This window comes from Diabrotica undecimpunctata, chromosome 2, assembly GCF_040954645.1.
Source record: "Diabrotica undecimpunctata isolate CICGRU chromosome 2, icDiaUnde3, whole genome shotgun sequence".
NCBI classification, from domain to species: domain Eukaryota; kingdom Metazoa; phylum Arthropoda; class Insecta; order Coleoptera; family Chrysomelidae; genus Diabrotica; species Diabrotica undecimpunctata.
The window spans coordinates 49,579,387-49,597,737 of record NC_092804.1 but is presented as its reverse complement, the minus strand read 5'-3'; the positions used below and the strand labels follow the sequence as shown (position 1 = coordinate 49,597,737).

At 34.5% G+C, this 18,351-nt stretch overlaps 1 protein-coding gene across 2 annotated transcripts in view; it reads left to right on the top strand.

Annotated features, from left to right (window-relative positions):
• Nucleotides 1-18,351, top strand: part of Mitofilin (inner membrane mitochondrial protein mitofilin) — a 40,038-nt gene that overhangs the window by 15,723 nt on the left and 5,964 nt on the right. For both annotated transcript variants that reach the window (XM_072522850.1, XM_072522849.1), the window contains 4 exons: nucleotides 629-1,070; nucleotides 5,616-5,844; nucleotides 13,567-13,725; nucleotides 14,646-14,937. In XM_072522850.1, the coding sequence (XP_072378951.1) occupies nucleotides 629-1,070; nucleotides 5,616-5,844; nucleotides 13,567-13,725; nucleotides 14,646-14,937 (1,122 nt within the window). The remainder of the gene's footprint in view (nucleotides 1-628; nucleotides 1,071-5,615; nucleotides 5,845-13,566; nucleotides 13,726-14,645; nucleotides 14,938-18,351) is intronic.

Genomic DNA, 18,351 nt, shown 5'->3' with positions numbered 1-18,351 from the left:
TTAATTGTTTCAATTGTAGTTCAGATACGATGTATTAAATGTGTATTTAAAGCTGTGAGAACAGCTGAAAGAATATAGGCTATGTGTAGATGTGTACGCTTTATTTACAATATTTCGTTGGTAGTCACCAATAGCATCAGGGAATGATACAATTTAGTTACATGAGAAATCAGTCATTTAATATGTTTATACTTACAATGTGAGGATAATGCCGTAATGAAAGCTGGTATAAATTTTAAAAATATAAAGAACATAATATATAATACATCGAAAAACTGGTACAAAAACAACAATATCATTTGTTCCCTAAATGTATTTTAGCCCAGAAATCCTTTTTGTTTTGTTCTGATCTTTCCCTATATACGTCTTTAATTGGTTAGTCTTATATATCAAGTACTTGTGATATGCCCGTTTCGAAGGACTGCACCTTTTCAGTATGTGTTCACAAATTCTCAAAAAGTTCTTTTTTTGGTATTTATAATAGTTTACTTTAAATATATGTTGACATCTCTGTATTTCCTTGACGTATTACTATATTATTTGAAAGAAGTATTAAGGTTTTGGTGAAAAAACATTTCTCTTATTGCTTTATATATATAATTTTTTACTACATTTTATTTCTATTTAGACCATCATTCGATGCTGATCCCATTACCAAACAGACGATCCAAAGTAATATTACCAGAGTTCAAGAAGATATAGAACACGCCAAGAGGGAATTTGAACGCGAACAAAAGTTGGGCAGTGTAGCCGAAAAGTATTGGGACAAAGTAGAAAAAGCTAGACAAAACTTTTCCGAAGAATTGGAGAGTCTTTTTCCTACGATAGATCTTTCGAAAAAACACCTCTGCGTGCCTGAAGAGGACTTAGATCTTTTTGTTCTTCACACATATGCCCACGTATTATATTATCAAAAAGAGTTGGCCAAGATGGAAACCATCGTTCAAGAACGGTTGAGGGCTGCGACCGAAGTCGCCAGACAAGGAGGGGGTGAAGCTTTGAACAACGCTCAAATTTGTGAAGCAGTAGAACAAGAGAAGAGGAGACTTACATTATGTTTCCAACAGCAGGTAATATTGTCGATTATTTAAACATTTTTATATGATCCAATATAAGTCTTTTATGTATATATATATATATATATATATATATATATATATATATATATATATATATATATATATACATATACAGTTATACAGATAACGACATTGTTTTGTTGACCATAGGAATTAAGATTTATTGCAATCCCATCTCTAGAGTATATTTATTATAATGCTCTAAAACTAATTTTTTGGTTATTTTTTAACCTTAATGGCACTACAAATAAATAAGTAAGAAAATAAGTAATATGCTTTATTGTCACTGAAAATGGTACAAATTTTATGGACAAAGTTTATAACAATAAGAGAAGAAAGAAGAAAACAATCAGAATAAGAATCGTTTGTACTTTTAAATAAAAAAAAAAACAATAAAATTCTTCCCAACTTAAACATAAATAATACTACCCAATTAAGAACCTACAAAATTCGTAAATTGTACCTAACAATTGTAATAACAACGATTAATTGATTAAGGGCTCATCTATTCTACCTCCTTGTGCTAAACAGCAACCAAATCTGTCATACAGATTTCTCCTCATATTTTGGAGTAGGGCTGATGTAATGCTTGCAGAGAAATTATGTATTTTTGCCCTTAATTCGACTAGGTTTGTGGCCCTTTCAAACCGATGCCAATAAATGTTTTCTTTGAGAAAACCCCAAAAAAAGAAATCGTTAGACGCTAAGTCACAGGATTTAGCGGGCCATTTAATTGTACCACGTGTACTTATCAGTCGATCAGGAAACGTTTGATTGAGAAAGTCAATAGTTGCTCTAGAGTTGTGAGCCGAACACCCATCCTGTTGGAAATAAACCTCCTAAAAATTAACGTGAAGGCGTCGAACTGCCAGAATTATCTCATTCTGTACAAGTTGTAAATATTTGGGCCCGTTTAGGGTCCCATCGATAAAAAATGGACAGACAATATGGTGGCTTAACATCCCAGTCCAAACATTTAACTTTTGCGGATGCTGCGTTCGCACTGCAACACTGAGGTGCTTATTTTTCTGAGAATAATACCTTGCAACGGATGGATTGTGTTTTTTATGTAATGAAAATGAAGATTCCTCAGAAAATAAAATATTTTTTAAAAAGTGTACATTTTCATTCTGTTTATCTAACATAAATTCATAAAACTCCATCCGCCTAAAGTTATCTTCCGCAAACAGTTCTTGTGTTGGTTGTATCTTAAAACAGTGATACCCATTCCTTTTGAAAACTCGCTGAACAGTTTGAGCTTTCACGTTAACTTCCCTAGCAATTTGTACACTATTGCAGGGTTCACTAGCTTCCGCAAAAGCACAAATATCAATATCCCTGTTTTGACGCTCCTCATCGACAGGTCTAACACGTGGTTCATTACCTTCATGACACTTTTTACTACTGTTTACACATCCCGAAGTTTGAAAATGTTTAATGTCGTGATCTGTATATAGGTATATATCTATATATAGTTATATATGTATTAGTACGCGTCACACTACTAGATATACATATCAAGCTAATTGCTTACCTATTCGATGCATTGAGCTAATCAGGTCCGTTCTTACATGTAACTGTCAGCCGTGACTCATGCGCGGCGATTCATTTGAAAGTCACTGCTTGTGGAACCACGTTGATAGCGAAAAAATTGATTTTTTAAGCAAAAAATATATAATATATTTTTTATGGATTATTCAGTTGTTGAAAAAGTTGAAATTGTCAAATGGTAATACACTAAGGTAATGCACTCCCCGGAAACATATGAAAAGGGACTGTTATATGAAATAGACCGTTATACGGTTATAACGTATAGGATGTAATGTCGGGAGATAATATAATTGGACCATTTTTCATAGGTGGAAACCTAGCATTTAAAACGTACATGGAGCAAAACATTTAAACCTACTACAGCACCAAATTGTTCCCGAAAATTCGTAGAACTGCTGGTGACAAATTCAATGATATCTGGCTCCAACAGGATGGTCGCCCTTCACATAAATGCTAGATATTACAATATCGTCTACGAAACCCTCAGATTCCTTGGCTCCTAAGCCCATGAATAAAGCAATTAATGACTTGGCGATCATCACGGCCCATTCGACTCTGTCTACAGCAGTTCTGGAGAACTCTATTGTTGTTTTTCCACTCCGCTGTTTTAAATTTTTCAACCAGGACGTGCGTCGTCTCCCCGGTCGTCTTTTTCCTTCAATTTTTTTTGTTAAATCAATCGCAATAACTCATATTTTTAATTTCTTAGTATATGACCAAAGTAGATCATTTTCATTCATTCAGAAGAAATTCGTTTACACATTGAACAAGCACGAGCTGCGTTCGTCAAATTGAAAAACTGTTGACAACACCGTATCTTTCTATGACTAAGTATCAGAATGGTTAGGTGTTAGGTATCTCCCATACTCCTATATGTTGTGGAAAGCTGGACACTAAATAATTAACTTCTTAAAAAGATAGAGGCTTTTCAAATGTGGGTCTACAGACGCGTTCTCGAGAGTGTGCTGGAAGGATGGAGTTACAAATCAGGCAGCGCTAGAAAGACTGAAAATTAAACCTGAAGTTCTATTTACTATAAAAAAGAGAAAGCTTGTGTTCCTTGGACACGTCTCTAGAGGCGCAAGATATCAGTTCATACAGATTATAATGCAATAAAAGGTAGTTAGACGAAGAAGAGTGGGACGCAGAAGAATATCGTGACTGCCAAACCTCCGTGAATGGTTCCGAATGATATCGGTCGAATTATTCCATGTAGCAATTTCGAAAGTGCAAATAGCCATATTGATTAGCAACTTCCACAGGAGACTCTAAATGCAAGAAGAAGAGGAAGAAGAAAGTTCTAAAACTAAGAAGTGTTCAACACATATAAAAATTAATGAAATGCCATAGTCCTTACTAAATTATTAGCGGCGTATTTCAGCACTAACACTTATTTGTACCGTCACTTTTTTTATTTAACGGCCCTTAATACAAACAATGCCAATAATTCGGGTATCTATTATACTTAACACTTAATATCGTCGATCTTATAAGATTGTTACTTATTAAGGTAACTGTAAGAGATTTGTAACAGCGAACTAAAATCGTTAATTTTATGTGTACAAAAAATTTCTCTAGTATATGTCTGTGAAAAATAGCGACGCATAAGTCAATAAAAGAGCATGGGGGGGGGTAATACAACTTTCACAACAAAACACATCTTTGTTTGCAATATTTAGAGGGTGACGAAATTTTGAGGCAATATATTCATAGGGGACTAGTGATGGGCTAAACTGTGATTCTGCAATCATAGGTATAACTGTGGTCGTGACTTTTTAATAATTGTGATTTTTACCTGTAATTGTGATTTAACAGAGCAACGAAATAGTCGTATGTTAAGCTCCGAATAAAAAGTGTTGCCATTGTGGACCATCATAAAATTCTACACGTGTTATTATTTCGGTATATCCGATATGGTCGGATGCTTTACTTGCATGTGTTTTTTTTTTTTTAATTAGGTGTGCTCGTTTTATAAGACAACTTTGCCTTACAAATATTGCATGACGCATAATTATCATCCACTTCTATAAAAAAAGTTTCATAAACTACTTATTTTTCTTTTTTTATTTGGCACTGGTGTCATTTTTAAAATGTATGAGAATAAAAATTATTAAATATCGATACAAATACGAAGAGTTACACAAATTCAATAAACTGAAAGCCTAAATACCCTTTTTCATTTTCTTCAAATAATATTTGTTTACATACTAATATTACATTAAACTGGCGATTTTCATATTCCTCCAAAGATAATAAAATATTATCTTTGCTTTTATGTTCCTCATAAGAAAAAGACTTCACAATACCGCCGACTACCTCTATCTCGTTCCTTGTTATTCCGTTACACGTCTCTTATTTCACAACTTTGCGATTGAGACGAGAACGTGAAATATTCACCTTTTGGCCATCAAGAACTACAGACAGAAGGGTGAATAAGACCGAAATCATAGTATATTTTGTTGTTATTCACAGGTCGTGATTGTTATTTTCTAATCACAGCTGTTAAATTAGGGTAGTGATATTTAGCCCACCTCTAAGGAGGACAATCCATTTGGAAGAAGATCGGGAAGCCTTCGCAATGATGATCGCCAACGTCGGAAAATTCTGATATGGCACGTGAAGAAGAATGTAGTCAAGGAGAGGAGAAATGGGTTATCGAAGTGCTTAAATAGTAGTAAAAACTTATTGGCGTGGAGTCCATTGGAACTTATTTGAAATTCCAACACTTGTTCTTATAATATTTTTTAACTTTTCATAAAATATATTGTGTTTTCGTTATCCGATTATTTTATTGGTGCATCTCATATTAAAGTTAGTTATTATTTCAAAGTTGAAATAAATTCTCTGTTATTATAATTTTTTTTATTCTTTTAACTTTTTCATCTCACGTCTAATATTTTAGATGACTATTTGCTGTAGTCTCTCCTATACCTAACTTATATTTACACCCCCTTAGAAATTTTAACTTTTTATGTTTATTTTAAGGTATTAAAATTAAGAAAGCAACATGAGTTAGAACTTAGAGAACAACTTAAGAGACAATCCCAGACTTTCACTGACCATTTAGATGAAGCAGTTAGAAGACGGGCTGAAGAGATCGAGAGAGAACTGACTAAAAAGTACGACGAATTATTAGAAGAAGAAAGGTGCAGGGCTAAACTTCAATTGGCAGCCATTGTGGGGCGTCTTAAGGGACTAGATGAAGCTATAACAGGTAATAACAAAGGAATTTGTTAATTTTTTCAGTGAATATTTGCACAATATCTTTAATTCTTATGTACTGTTTTTGTATAAAACTTAAGAGGTCGATGGTTAAATGATATTAGATAAATAATAATGAAGAAAAAATGCAATATTTTGTTTGTAAATAAATTAACGAAAAATAGCAAATACAACTGTAAATAAATTAAGAAATTAACTGGTCTTACTCATTATTGTTGTCTGTACAAAGAATATAGACTTACCCTTTGAAATATTGATGTCGTATTCTTAGCCAGGGAAATCTCGTTGGTACGTCGGGACGCCCGCCCACGCGCGATGGGACGAGAACCTATCACACACTAGGTCCGTTTGGTTCGCTGTCTTGGGATGAAGTGTTTTGAGACTTAAGACGGTCAGAAAAAACCCTCTGACCGTTGCGTGTGGTCTGTATACCAAAGAGGGTACACCAATAAATCATTATATTGTGTTGCGATTTTGAGTGGCGATAATTTAAGTTAATTGTGACCGTAATACTAAACCGTACACTTGTGTGTATTGGCGACACAAAAGTAACAAAAGAAGTCAAATTCTCCGTACTTAAAACATAATAAGTGAGATAGCCCGTTTAACAATTTTACGAAATAACAGGAAGCAATATATTTTAACAGAGTCGTTAGAATATAGGATTGAATTAGATCACATTATAGTACACTAAAAGAAAAATATTAATAGTAAAAATATGAAAAGAAATAGTACATACTTTCCCAAACATGTACAGCACTCTCAAACCAGTTTTGTGAACCCCAAACTAGTGAACCACCTTCGTGTGATAACGTCATCACCATTTTTTAAATGGAACCCCCATTTTTATTTCAATTTATAGATTTCCCTTGCTGAGTTGATTCCAAAAATGTATAACACGTTGCTTCAAATTGGTACAGGATGGCAAACATGCAAAAATTCACAAGTGCCATCACATTGTCCATCACAATAACTGAATTTTTAGGTATGAATTCAATCATCTGTTCGAAATATTCTTCAAACACGTCTCCGTTCATCTCTTCGTGATAATCACAGGTCTTTTTTGATTCAAACAAAAGTAAACCCTCCTTAAGAAATCCATTCATACTACCTATATGGGTAACATTTAATCGTCGACCTTTAGAAAATAATTGTAGAGATTGAGGATAACACTCTTTTCGTTAAGTGATAAATGATTCAACTTTAATTTTTTAACTGGTGTATAATCATACGTTAATTCCATATTCTATAAACTCAGTATTTTCAATCTTGCAAAAAACAACTGTCAGATCTCTTCACTCGCTTATAATCGACTGAACAAAAGTATTCTGATTTAAATGCATGACTATTTAAAGACAATTAACCATTTTATTAATCATTGGTAAGTGAAAGAAAGTACCCTAGTATACCATAACAGTTTTTTAACTATGTTTTCTCAAACATTTAATAATAATCCTTGTATGGCATCATTTAGTTCACCATCTACCGTTGACCTGAAGATGCATAGCAAATTCTTCTTCTTCTTAGAGTGCCATATCCCTACGGAACGTCGGCGACTACCATGCTTATAATATTTTTATACTGATCTCGGTCTTGCGCTACGTGTAGCAATTGGTCCGCTGTCAAACCTGTCCACTGCCGCAAATTCCTCAACCAAGAGAGTTTCTTCCGTCCTATCCATTTCTTTCCTTCGATTTTACCGTTGAGAATTAGCCGAAGGAACTCATATCTTGGTCCTCTGATTATATGTCCAAGATATTCTAGTTTACGCCTCTTAATAATATTTAATAGAGTTCGTTGATGTCCCATTCTTCGAAGAACTTCTTCGTTTCTAGTTCTGCTAGTCCATGGAATTTTTAGTATCCTTCGATACAACCACATCTCAAACGCCTCGATTTTATTCATGATATCGGCGTTTAAAGTCCAAGTTTCACATCCATACAAAAGTACAGACCACACGTAACATCTTGTAAACTTTTCACGGATTTCCAAATTTAATGAGTTATTGGATAATAGAGGCTTGAATTTTTGAAATGAGTTTCTTGCCTGTTCAATTCTACATCGAATTTCGAAGGATGGATCTAGATTTTGGGTAATCCAACATCCAAGGTATTTGAATCTCTGAACTCTCTGCAGCGGTTGTTGGTTTAATATCAGTTGGGTTGCGCCGATATCCACTTTACTGGTCACCATGTATTTAGTTTTATTTCAATTTATCGACAGTCCCCAATTTGTGCATTCCATGTTAACTCTATTGATTAGCTCCTGCAGATCGTCGATGTTTTCAGCTAGAATCACAGTATCGTCGGCGTATCGTATATTGTTAATTATTTCTCCTCCTATGATAATTCCTTTTTGATCTTTTAAAGCTTCCCTAAATAGATTCTCAGAATACACGTTAAAGAGGGTGGGAGATAGTATACAGCCTTGTCTTACGCCTCGTTCAATACTGATTGGCTTTGATTCTCTGTTGTTGGTATTAATAATGGCAGTTTGGTTCCAGTAAAGCCAGTATAGCAAATTATAGTATGCGAAACCGGTCGTTGGTGGTAGAATAAATTGCTTGTGTGTAAGTCTTATTTTTATTTCTTTTTGCATATTCAAGATTTGAAAGAAAGTAGTATGCGAGAAATACAGGGTTACCTAAAAGGGATTTGACAGAATCTTAAAAAGCAAATTACACAAATACATTCATGAATAGGTTGATGGATACCAGGAAGGATTCAAAAGAGGCAGATTCACTATTAGCCAAATTTCTGTGTTGTAAATAATGCTTAATCTCACGTGAACGACAATTAAAAGTCCCTTTATCGATTTCAAACAAACTTTTGATACGGTAATAAGAAGACATCTTTAACAACTCTTAAGCGCGCTTGGAATTCCAGAAAAAATTCTTCAGAATGACATTAATGAATAGCGACAATAAAAAAGAAGAAGGAAAATAATTGCAATTATAACGGATATATTAGGAAGGTATGTAAAATATCTGCTAAAAATTAAGAAGAAAAATGAAGTTCCGATCTAACTAAATAGTCTATGTCACTATTTGTTTCATCTTTGGAGTGATTTTAATGTTTTCTTTAGTTTCTCTACCCGAGTGTACAATATAGATTTACTTCTTTATATTTCTCCAGTCTATTTCACATTACCATCAAGCACTTCTATTAAATCTTCGTGGTTGTTTAACACTTGGCCGTTAGAAAAGAAAAAGAAGACGAACAAGATAACAATGTTAACCAAAACATATTTTTAAATGTGTCAAATATGAGTTTTAAAATTTTATTTACTCGTGATCATAAATATATTTTTTTATATAAATGAAGTTATGTTAGGTGTTTTCTGTATTGGAAAAAAATTTCTGTCATATTATCGTGTTGAAGGTAATGCTTTAAATTTGTAAGATTAGGATCGGAATTATAATTTAAATATTAAAATTGTTGTTTTTATCTTTTGGCAGATAAAAATAAAATTAACTATGGAATGGACTGTATTTATTTTCGCTGGTAAGAATAGAATACACTAAGAAAAGTGTTTAGGTACAATTATGCCGACATCTTGAATTACGATTTTACTTGTCGTTCTTGTTCGATGTCTGCGCCGTCGTTCCAATACGCATGACGTCGTCTGGTTTCTGAATTTGCGCACCTGCAGACGCAGAGTTGCCATATTTATAAAAAATCAAAAAGTTCCTAACAATTGTATAATGTATTATTTATCTATGTTACTTTCAAAAGCAACAATAACATTTTATCAACAATAAATCTACATAGTAAATGCAGCGTAGGAATTTTTATTAATTACTTATCTTTTAAGTAATAGAACTCTATAAGAACAACAGGAAAAGTGTCAAATTAGATTATAATTTCTTTCTTTCTAATTAAAATTTCTAGATTATAATTAAAAAAAATGTATTTTTTACTTAATATTCTTTGTGGGTGGTTTGTTGATAGTTAAATTTACCAAGGTGTTGAACACTCTCATGTTGAAGTAGAAGTTGTTCATATTTTCTAGCGCATTTGTCTGTCATATCAACAGTCTCCATGTGTAGATTATTGGTTTCAAACAGGTAGCTTGGCATAGTAGGAATTTACAAAATAAACTAAAAAATGTTTTATGTCTACTCTATATAATATTCTACTTTTGGTTTTGCGATAGCCTTTAATATCTGCTGTCGAACCTCTTTTCGACCGAGGCCTTATGTAACACGTACATAAAACGTTCTCTCACTGTGTCACTTATGCTCGTCACAATCTTTAGATTGAGAGTGTAGACTCATTCCCATATACTAGTAAAATTATCTTAATATATATGAGTATAGCTAAAGAAATACGTGGGGCATTTTAAAATATTAATTTTTATGCAATTGACGAGCATTAGAAACTATTTTTGATAAAAAAAAATGGCGATCATTTGTTAATAAATAATGTTAGAATTAAGCTATCGAACATCTCATATTTCTCTTCGGAATTTATGGTCAACATTTTTAATATATGTAATGGAAATTCTTGGACTTTTTGCGTTTTCAAAAATCTTGATTTGGGAGAAATTTTGAGATGTGCTGTGAAATGATGCTATATGTTCTGCAGGTAATGCGACCCGAAAAGAGATTGGAATTTAAACAGAAAAAAATGTAGGGGTATACAACTTTTTCATCTTATTTCCGAAGGTTGAAAGCATATTATAAGTGAATAAAAAAAAGTGTCGATTTTTTTTAATTCTACAGTGGTCTTATTAAGTTCTATTAGCCGCTTTCCATAATAAATAGTATGTTTGTCATGTCAGTGTAAACTTTTGATTGGGAAGAAACAATGGAAGATTTTCAATAGAGTACTTTTATTCCCCTTTTTGCCAGTACAATTTTTATAGTATCGTGCAGTACAAAATATACTAATTTTAATATTTTTATGCAAACAAAGACAGGGACACTTTGCTAACAGGTATTGTAAATTTTTATTTAATTATATTTTAGTTAGTTAAAATATACAAACAAGGTTAAAGAACTATTTTCACGATATTTATTAATAAACGTCCAGTTTCTTGTAATGGGCATGGAATGATCAAAACGTAGATATACTTACGTTAACATGGGCTGAGGAGGGTAATCCGAATCTCGTATTTAACGCCAAAGATAGGGAGATCAGCAGCGTGGAAGAGAGATTATAACCCGAGCTGTGCTTTGTTACACAAAATACTCTAAACCAACCACTCAATGCTACTTCTACAAAGTCTTCTCTGTTTTTTTTATGGTGTTGAATCGTGGACCTTGAACGAAGATATGTGCAGAAAACTGGAAGCTTTTGAGATGTGGCTATATCGGAGACTAATAAGAACCTGTGGACTGACCAAGTCACAAATGAGGAGGTCCTCAGAAGAATGAATAAGAACCGAGAGGTACTGACCACCATCAAATCTCGAAAGTTACAATTCTTCGGACATATTATGCGAAATTAATCCAGATATGCTCTCCTTCAAGCCATCCTGCAAGGAAAAATATTTGGAAAACGAGGTCCAGGAAGAAGAAGAAACATCTTGGTTAAAGAACCTCAGAATCTGGTTCAATACAACATCTGTGCAGCTTTTCCGCGCTGCTGCAGATAAGATAAAGATTGCCATGATGATCGCCAACATTCGTAACGGATAGGCACATAAAGAAGAAACAACTTAATTTGACAAAGAAAGTTTCCGGAGACTTTTCTGCCAATTTAATATAGCTCTATTTTATACTAAAGAGGAATATAAACACCGATAATTAAATTAATTCCCAGACCAAGATGGAATTTTCGGAAAGCAAACTGGAGCGTCTTCTCTCAACACCTTGATAAGGTTATAAAATGGATCCCAGCTACAGTGGATAATTGAGATTTTCCGGTGCTGTTATTGCAAGAGCTAAGAAGTGGATCCCAAGAGGCGCCCGAAGAAAACACATCCCGGGATGAAACAATGAATGTGACAATTCCTGGTAGAACTAATACACGCAGATAAAGATAGATAGAAACAACTGAGAGCTTGAATTTTAAAAGTCAAGCAGACAATCAGAAATGGCTTATCAAATTCTATTCAAACATTATTTTATCAACAGTTTAGATTATCAACAGGAATCTTACCAAAAGCTTTTAAAACTTCAAAGATAATCGCTATACGAAAACCAAACAAGCCACGCGATAAGCTAGATACTTACAGATCAAAAGCTCTCTTGAGCTGCTGCTACAAACTACTTGAGAGGCTGCAGTTTAATGGAACAGGAGAAAACTTCTTTAAACACTTTACCCCCATAGCATGCTGGCTTTAGGCCAAATAGAAGCTTTGCAAACCAGGTATTACTACACACATAGAGCCTGGGTTCCAAAAACAAGAATAAAAACCAATTGTTTTCGTAGATTTAAGTACTGCCTACGGCACAGTCAACAATATAAGAAGAGAAGTTAAACAACGAACTACCACATCTATTTTGGCCCCCCACTCTATTGAGCCTCTATATATCAGACCTTTCTAAGACGACTGCAAGAAAATCTGGATAGCCTAATGATAGCTCTAGCTGTAAAACATAAGAAATTTGAAGCCACCCGGACAACTTTAACACACGATTTTTTCACTCTAAGTGAATATTTTAAAAAGTGGAGGCTCATACCAAACCTGAATAAGACTAAAGCAAGCTGTTCCCACCTAAAACAGGAAAGCAAACGACCAACTGAATGTCACTTTTAATAATGTGTGCTCTCACTGTGCTCAAACACCAAAAGCAAACCCCTCCAAGTTAAGAACACGCAACAATATTATCCAAAAGCTCTGTAGAGCCTCGTGGAAAGCTGCAGCAAACACATTACGAACTTCAGCTTGGAGTCTGGTATATTCCGTGACCGAACACTGTGCACCAGTTTGGTTGAACAGGACACACTCTAAAATTATCGACGTCCAACTACATAGAACAATGAGACTATTGTTGATTACTCACTATCACTTAGCCAGATAGCTCCACCCTCTCTGCGCAGAGAGAAAGCACTTAGTAGCACTTCAGGACAGAAAGTACAATAAATTATGAATAACCCTGACCTGCTTATCCAGAGGGATGTATCCCGACTGGCAACAAACCTACTGCGATCCCAAAATCCACCATGGGAACCGGTTTCGTCCAACCAACGATACGATCGGAAGGGATCGTTCCTCCGGGATTCATTCGCTGACGTATCTGCCTGAAGTTCTACTGCTAAGTCTCGGTTAGGATTATCTATTATTCAGGCAGACTAGGGCCTGCCAGAATTTCATTGCCGTTAAAATACGTTATCTTAAAATCTGCGTGGCTAAACTTCACCATAATTGATGTGGCCGCCATAGCTCAGCGGCTAAGATACTGGCATCAAGCCGGAACTCACGAGTTCGATTCTCGGCACCAACAACGAAATTTTCAATTTCTAAAAAAGATAAGAGCCCTCATCGTGTTTCGGAGGACACGTAAAACCATCGGTCCACCTGGGTAGTGCGCTTTGACATTAGTTATCTGAAAAAGGGTTAAAGATGCAATTGTCACAGGAACCTGTCCGAAAGGATCCCCACGACAAAAATACCATACGATATTATTATTAATATACCATAATTGATGTTTGCTTTACTTGATGATGGGAATTGTTATGTATCATGGAATTATTTCGCTTTAACATAAAAATTAACACTTTTTGACTTAAATTTTTACTGTTTTCATCATTTCATTATTTTATAGAAAAGAATACCGCAGACGCAGCTAGTAAACAGGCTCAAGTATTGTGGAGTGCATGTCAATCTTTGTTGCGAGCGATTAAAGCTGGTTGTCCGGGATTATCTTGGAAAGAACAAATTAGACCTTTAGAACCTGAAATAACAGCTGTACAAAAAGCGGCAGGTAAGTTTTTTGTAATGTATTGCAAATTAACTACAAGTTCCATATATTTGAAAAACTAATCATATTAATCTATAAGAACAGTTTAGAATCTAGCCATTTCAAATACCAACCAAAATAATTCAAAAATAATGTAATAAACTACTAACTACAGCTATTTTTTATTATCTTTTACATATAGAAGTTGGTTAATGCATTTTCGAATTATTATTAATTACCAAATTATAATTAATAAAGGTAAATTAAATAGTCACAGAAATAATTGAGCTCTCATAAATGAAACTAAGAAAAAGTTAAAAGGCATACAGCATTTACAATGTTTTTTAGTGGAGTATCATAAAATAGACGAGCATGCTGCGTAGTAGCAATCATAATAAATAATAAAATGGAAAAACAAAATAACAAGCTATGCACATGTAAAATAAAGAATAAAAACAACTAGGTTCAATATTAATAGAAGGCACATAAATATCATAGGTGTATATGATATTTTAGTTATATTTTTTATTGTGTTAATCCTTGCTCTAAATATTGATTATGTGAAAGGCTTGAAAGCGTTATACTTGAGGAACGTTTGGAACAAGTATTGAGATTTGTTCTCGCCAGCGTGCTGAAAGCATGAGATGTCATTCTATGATTGTCTACTTTTACCCAGAACGGCGATTTAAAGTTAAAACTGGAAGAAATATTTGGCAAGAGCAATGTAATATTTTATGGTACTTTTTTTAAATACTTGCATAAAAAATACATGTATCTTACTAATGAAATTAACACTAAACTCACTAAACAATTGATCACTCACTAAATGATATTCTAAAAGCAATGAGAGGGCCAGAAGTTTGCAGTGTTAAAAAATATATCTTTCATATAATTAAAACCTAGTTTGAGTAGTTAAAATAATTACTATATTCTGCTTATTTTAGCTGATCACGATGAATTGGTCTCCGCCGTGATACAAGGCATTCCTAAAGAAGCGAGAGAAAGAGGCGTCTACCCCGAAGATGCATTAAGGGAGCGGTTCTTAAAAGTAGAACAAGTCGCCAGAACAGTCGCATTAATTCCAGAGGAGGGTGCAGCACTACCGGTCCACTTGTTGTCCTATTTGCAGTCATTGATCCTTATCAAGGCCGCTAGTCCTATTCCTCAAAGTGAATTAAATAATGAAATAATAGATGTTTCGACGTTAAACACAAACGATATTCTTCAAAGAGCCAGGTAAGGTTTAAAGACCATATTTAAGACGGTTGCAAAAAATGTACAATATAATTACAGAAAATGAATTTAAAAAATTCATCATATCTCTATTTAATCTCTTCCTGTATATTTAATATTATTACTCAACAGATCTGATAGTTTTAATATTTTTATGATGAAAAAATATGAATAAATTAAAATAAACTTTTTTTAATTAGTCACATAATTTATTAAAAAAGTGGGTCGTGAGTAATGTTATAGTATTTTCTCAAATATTAGATGTTTTGTCTAGGCTGCAAGTAAATTTTGGTTTTGAAAACCATTGAATGAGCGCCATCGGAACTTAAGTTCCACAAGTTACCGTAATACTCATCTATTGGTCGCGTTGATGCATTCGCGACTTCCAATTTAGAGTCGCGAATGCATCATCGCGAATTTTTTTTTTTTAAATATACCATTTTGCATTAGAAGTTTTTTACTTTTCCGTAAGTTTATTTAAACTATTATTGAGCCTGAGCCATTGTGGTGAATTTATAAACATTTTCCGACTTGGAAATCGAAACGTCAATGACATAGTTTTACCACTGCAGTTGTGATTAATTGATATCCGTCCATTCCGAGGCCTATCTGAAGGTTTCGTAGTAGTACTTTTTTATAAGAATAGGTTACTGGCCTATCGCCCAACCCCCTTTTCGGAGGACCATTTCTCCCTTCCTCGTCAGCCCTGACCCTACTTTCCACTGGGGTTGGTTACCCAATCTCCGGTAAGGTTGCTCAGGTTTGCCGGGGTTGCCCGTGTGATTAAGCCACACTTCTTGGAGGTGAGGATAGAAATTGAGTAGGAGTGGCTAGAGGTGTTATCCGTTAAATAATTAAGACCTAAAAAGAGATGGGAAGACGAAGTCGATGAGAATGCCAGGAACTGCCTGGGAACGCGTTCATGGAAAAGAACAGCGGTAAATCGAGATGATTGGAGAAGCCTGTTGAAGGAGGCCAAGGCCCGATTTGGGCTGTATCGCCATTGGATGAATGGATGGAGTTGTGATTAATTCCATTGACAGAATAGATGACTAGAAATAGAAACGTCCAAAATATGTGTATATACTTCTTCTTCAAGTGCCATCTTCGTTCCGAAGGTTGGCGATCATCAGGGCTATACGTATTTTCGAAACTGCTGACCGAAACAATTCGTTGCTGCTACAGCTATACCATTCCCGTAGATTCTTTAGCCAGGAGTTTCGTCTTCTTCCTATGGACCTTTTTCCTGCTATTTTCCCTTGCATAATTATTCGAAGCAGTTCATATCTTTCGCCTCTTGTAATGTGTCCCAAGTATTGCAGTTTTCGTTTTTTGATCGTAAATATGACTTCCTTTTCTTTATTCATTCTTCTCAAGACCTCGACATTTGTGTATATACTACTCAATGAAAATAATGAATAATATGGAGATGTTCGCAAGCCCGATGGCTTAAACGTCTCGACGTTTAACATGACCAAATCATCTTCACCTATGCTCTCTCATTTTGGCAACAATTGGTGCCACCCCTAGACTTCCCCTAATATACTAATTTCTAATTTTATTCTGATTTGTCACTCGACTCATCCATCTAACCCTTCTCATTTCTGCCACATGAATTCGTTGTTCCTCTTTTTTTTTTCACTGCCCAACATTCAGTTCCGTACATCATAGCTGGTCTTATTGGTGTTTTATAGAATTTCCCCTTCAGCTTTATTGAAATTTTTCTGTTACACAACACACCACTCGCTTCCTTCCACTTTATCCATCCCGCCCTAATTCTACTGCATGTATCTCCATCTATTCCCCTATTACTCTGTAACACCGACTAGGCACTTACAACGATTACTTTTCACAATAATTTCACCCTCCAAAGATATCATTCTATTTGCACTAACTGCATCTTTAAATGAACATTTCAAATAGGTACTCTGTTTTTGTCCTACTAATTTTTAAACCTTTTCCCCCAAGAGCTTGTCTCCACTGTTCCAGTTTTTGTTCTAAGTCGCTTTAACTATTTCCTACTAACACTACATCATCAGCATAAATTAAGCACCACGGCATATTACCCTGTAGTTTCGCTGTTATTTGATCCAGAACTAATGAGAATAAATAAGGGCTAAGCACCGAACCTTGGTGAAATTTATCAGTCTCTCCCACACCTGTCCTAACACTAGTTGTTACTCCCTCATACATGTCTCTTACAATCTTTACATATTCGCCGGCGACTCCTTTTTTATTGAGTGCCTATCACAGAATCTCTCGAGGAAGTCTATCATATGCTTTCTCAAGATCAACAAATACCATTTGAGCGTTTGTTTGTTTATTACTGTATTTTTACATCAACTACCTTATAATGCAAATTGCGTCTGTTGTTGATCTGTCTTGCATAAAGCCAAACTGATTATCGAATATTTTGGTTTCTTCTGGTATCCGTCTAACAATTATTACTCTTTCCCATATTTTCATGGTGTGACTAAGTAGTTTCTTGGCCCTTTAGTTTGTACATTGTTGCACATCTCCCTTGTTTTTGTAGACAGGTACTAATACACTGCTTTTCCATTCGTCTGGCATTTGTCCAAATTCCATTATTCTATTAAATAGACCTGTTAACCAACTTGTCCCTGTCTCCCTTAATGCTTTCCATACTTCTCCAGGAATATCATCTGGTCCAACTGCTTTTCCTTTCTTTATTTTTTTAAATGCTTGAACCACTTCTTCGTTTGTTATTTTAGTCACCATTGCTGTTGCTGTCTCCGTTAACTCAACAGGTTGTCTGTCAAATTCTTCATTTAGTAGCCTGTCAAAGTACTTTTTCCGTCTCGTTTTGATATCATTTTTTGTCAATTAATATTTTCCCTCGTATTAAGCTGATCGTATAAATTTGTATACGCTTCTGCTTTAGCTTTTGCCACTGCCACTTTTGGTTCCTTTTTGGCGACCGTATAGTTTTGAAGATTTGTGTCCGACCCATTTTCTGTTTATCCCACTGGTTATATATTCTCTTCTGTCTTATTTTTGCTTGAACTTCGATGGACCACCACCAGGTCTCCTTATTCTCAAACTTCTTTTCTGACGTTTTCATATATATAAAAACGAAGTCGAAAAGAATATAAAAAAATTATCAACTACAAATATGAAAGGATATCATACCCCAAAAGAGATTTAACGATATAAATAAATTTACGGGCAGAAATTCCACCTTAAATACACCAGATAAATACATAAAAAACTGATTGTCTTTTTATTACTTTGAAGTGAAAACTGACATGACAGAACTGAGTTGCCAACTGACAACGTTTGACATCACTTGGAGTGGGTCACAGATACCACAGACATTGTTTATATGTCTATGGCGAAGAATAAACGATATAATAATACAGGAACTATAAAAAGAGTTGAGCGCCAACTATTTTTCGA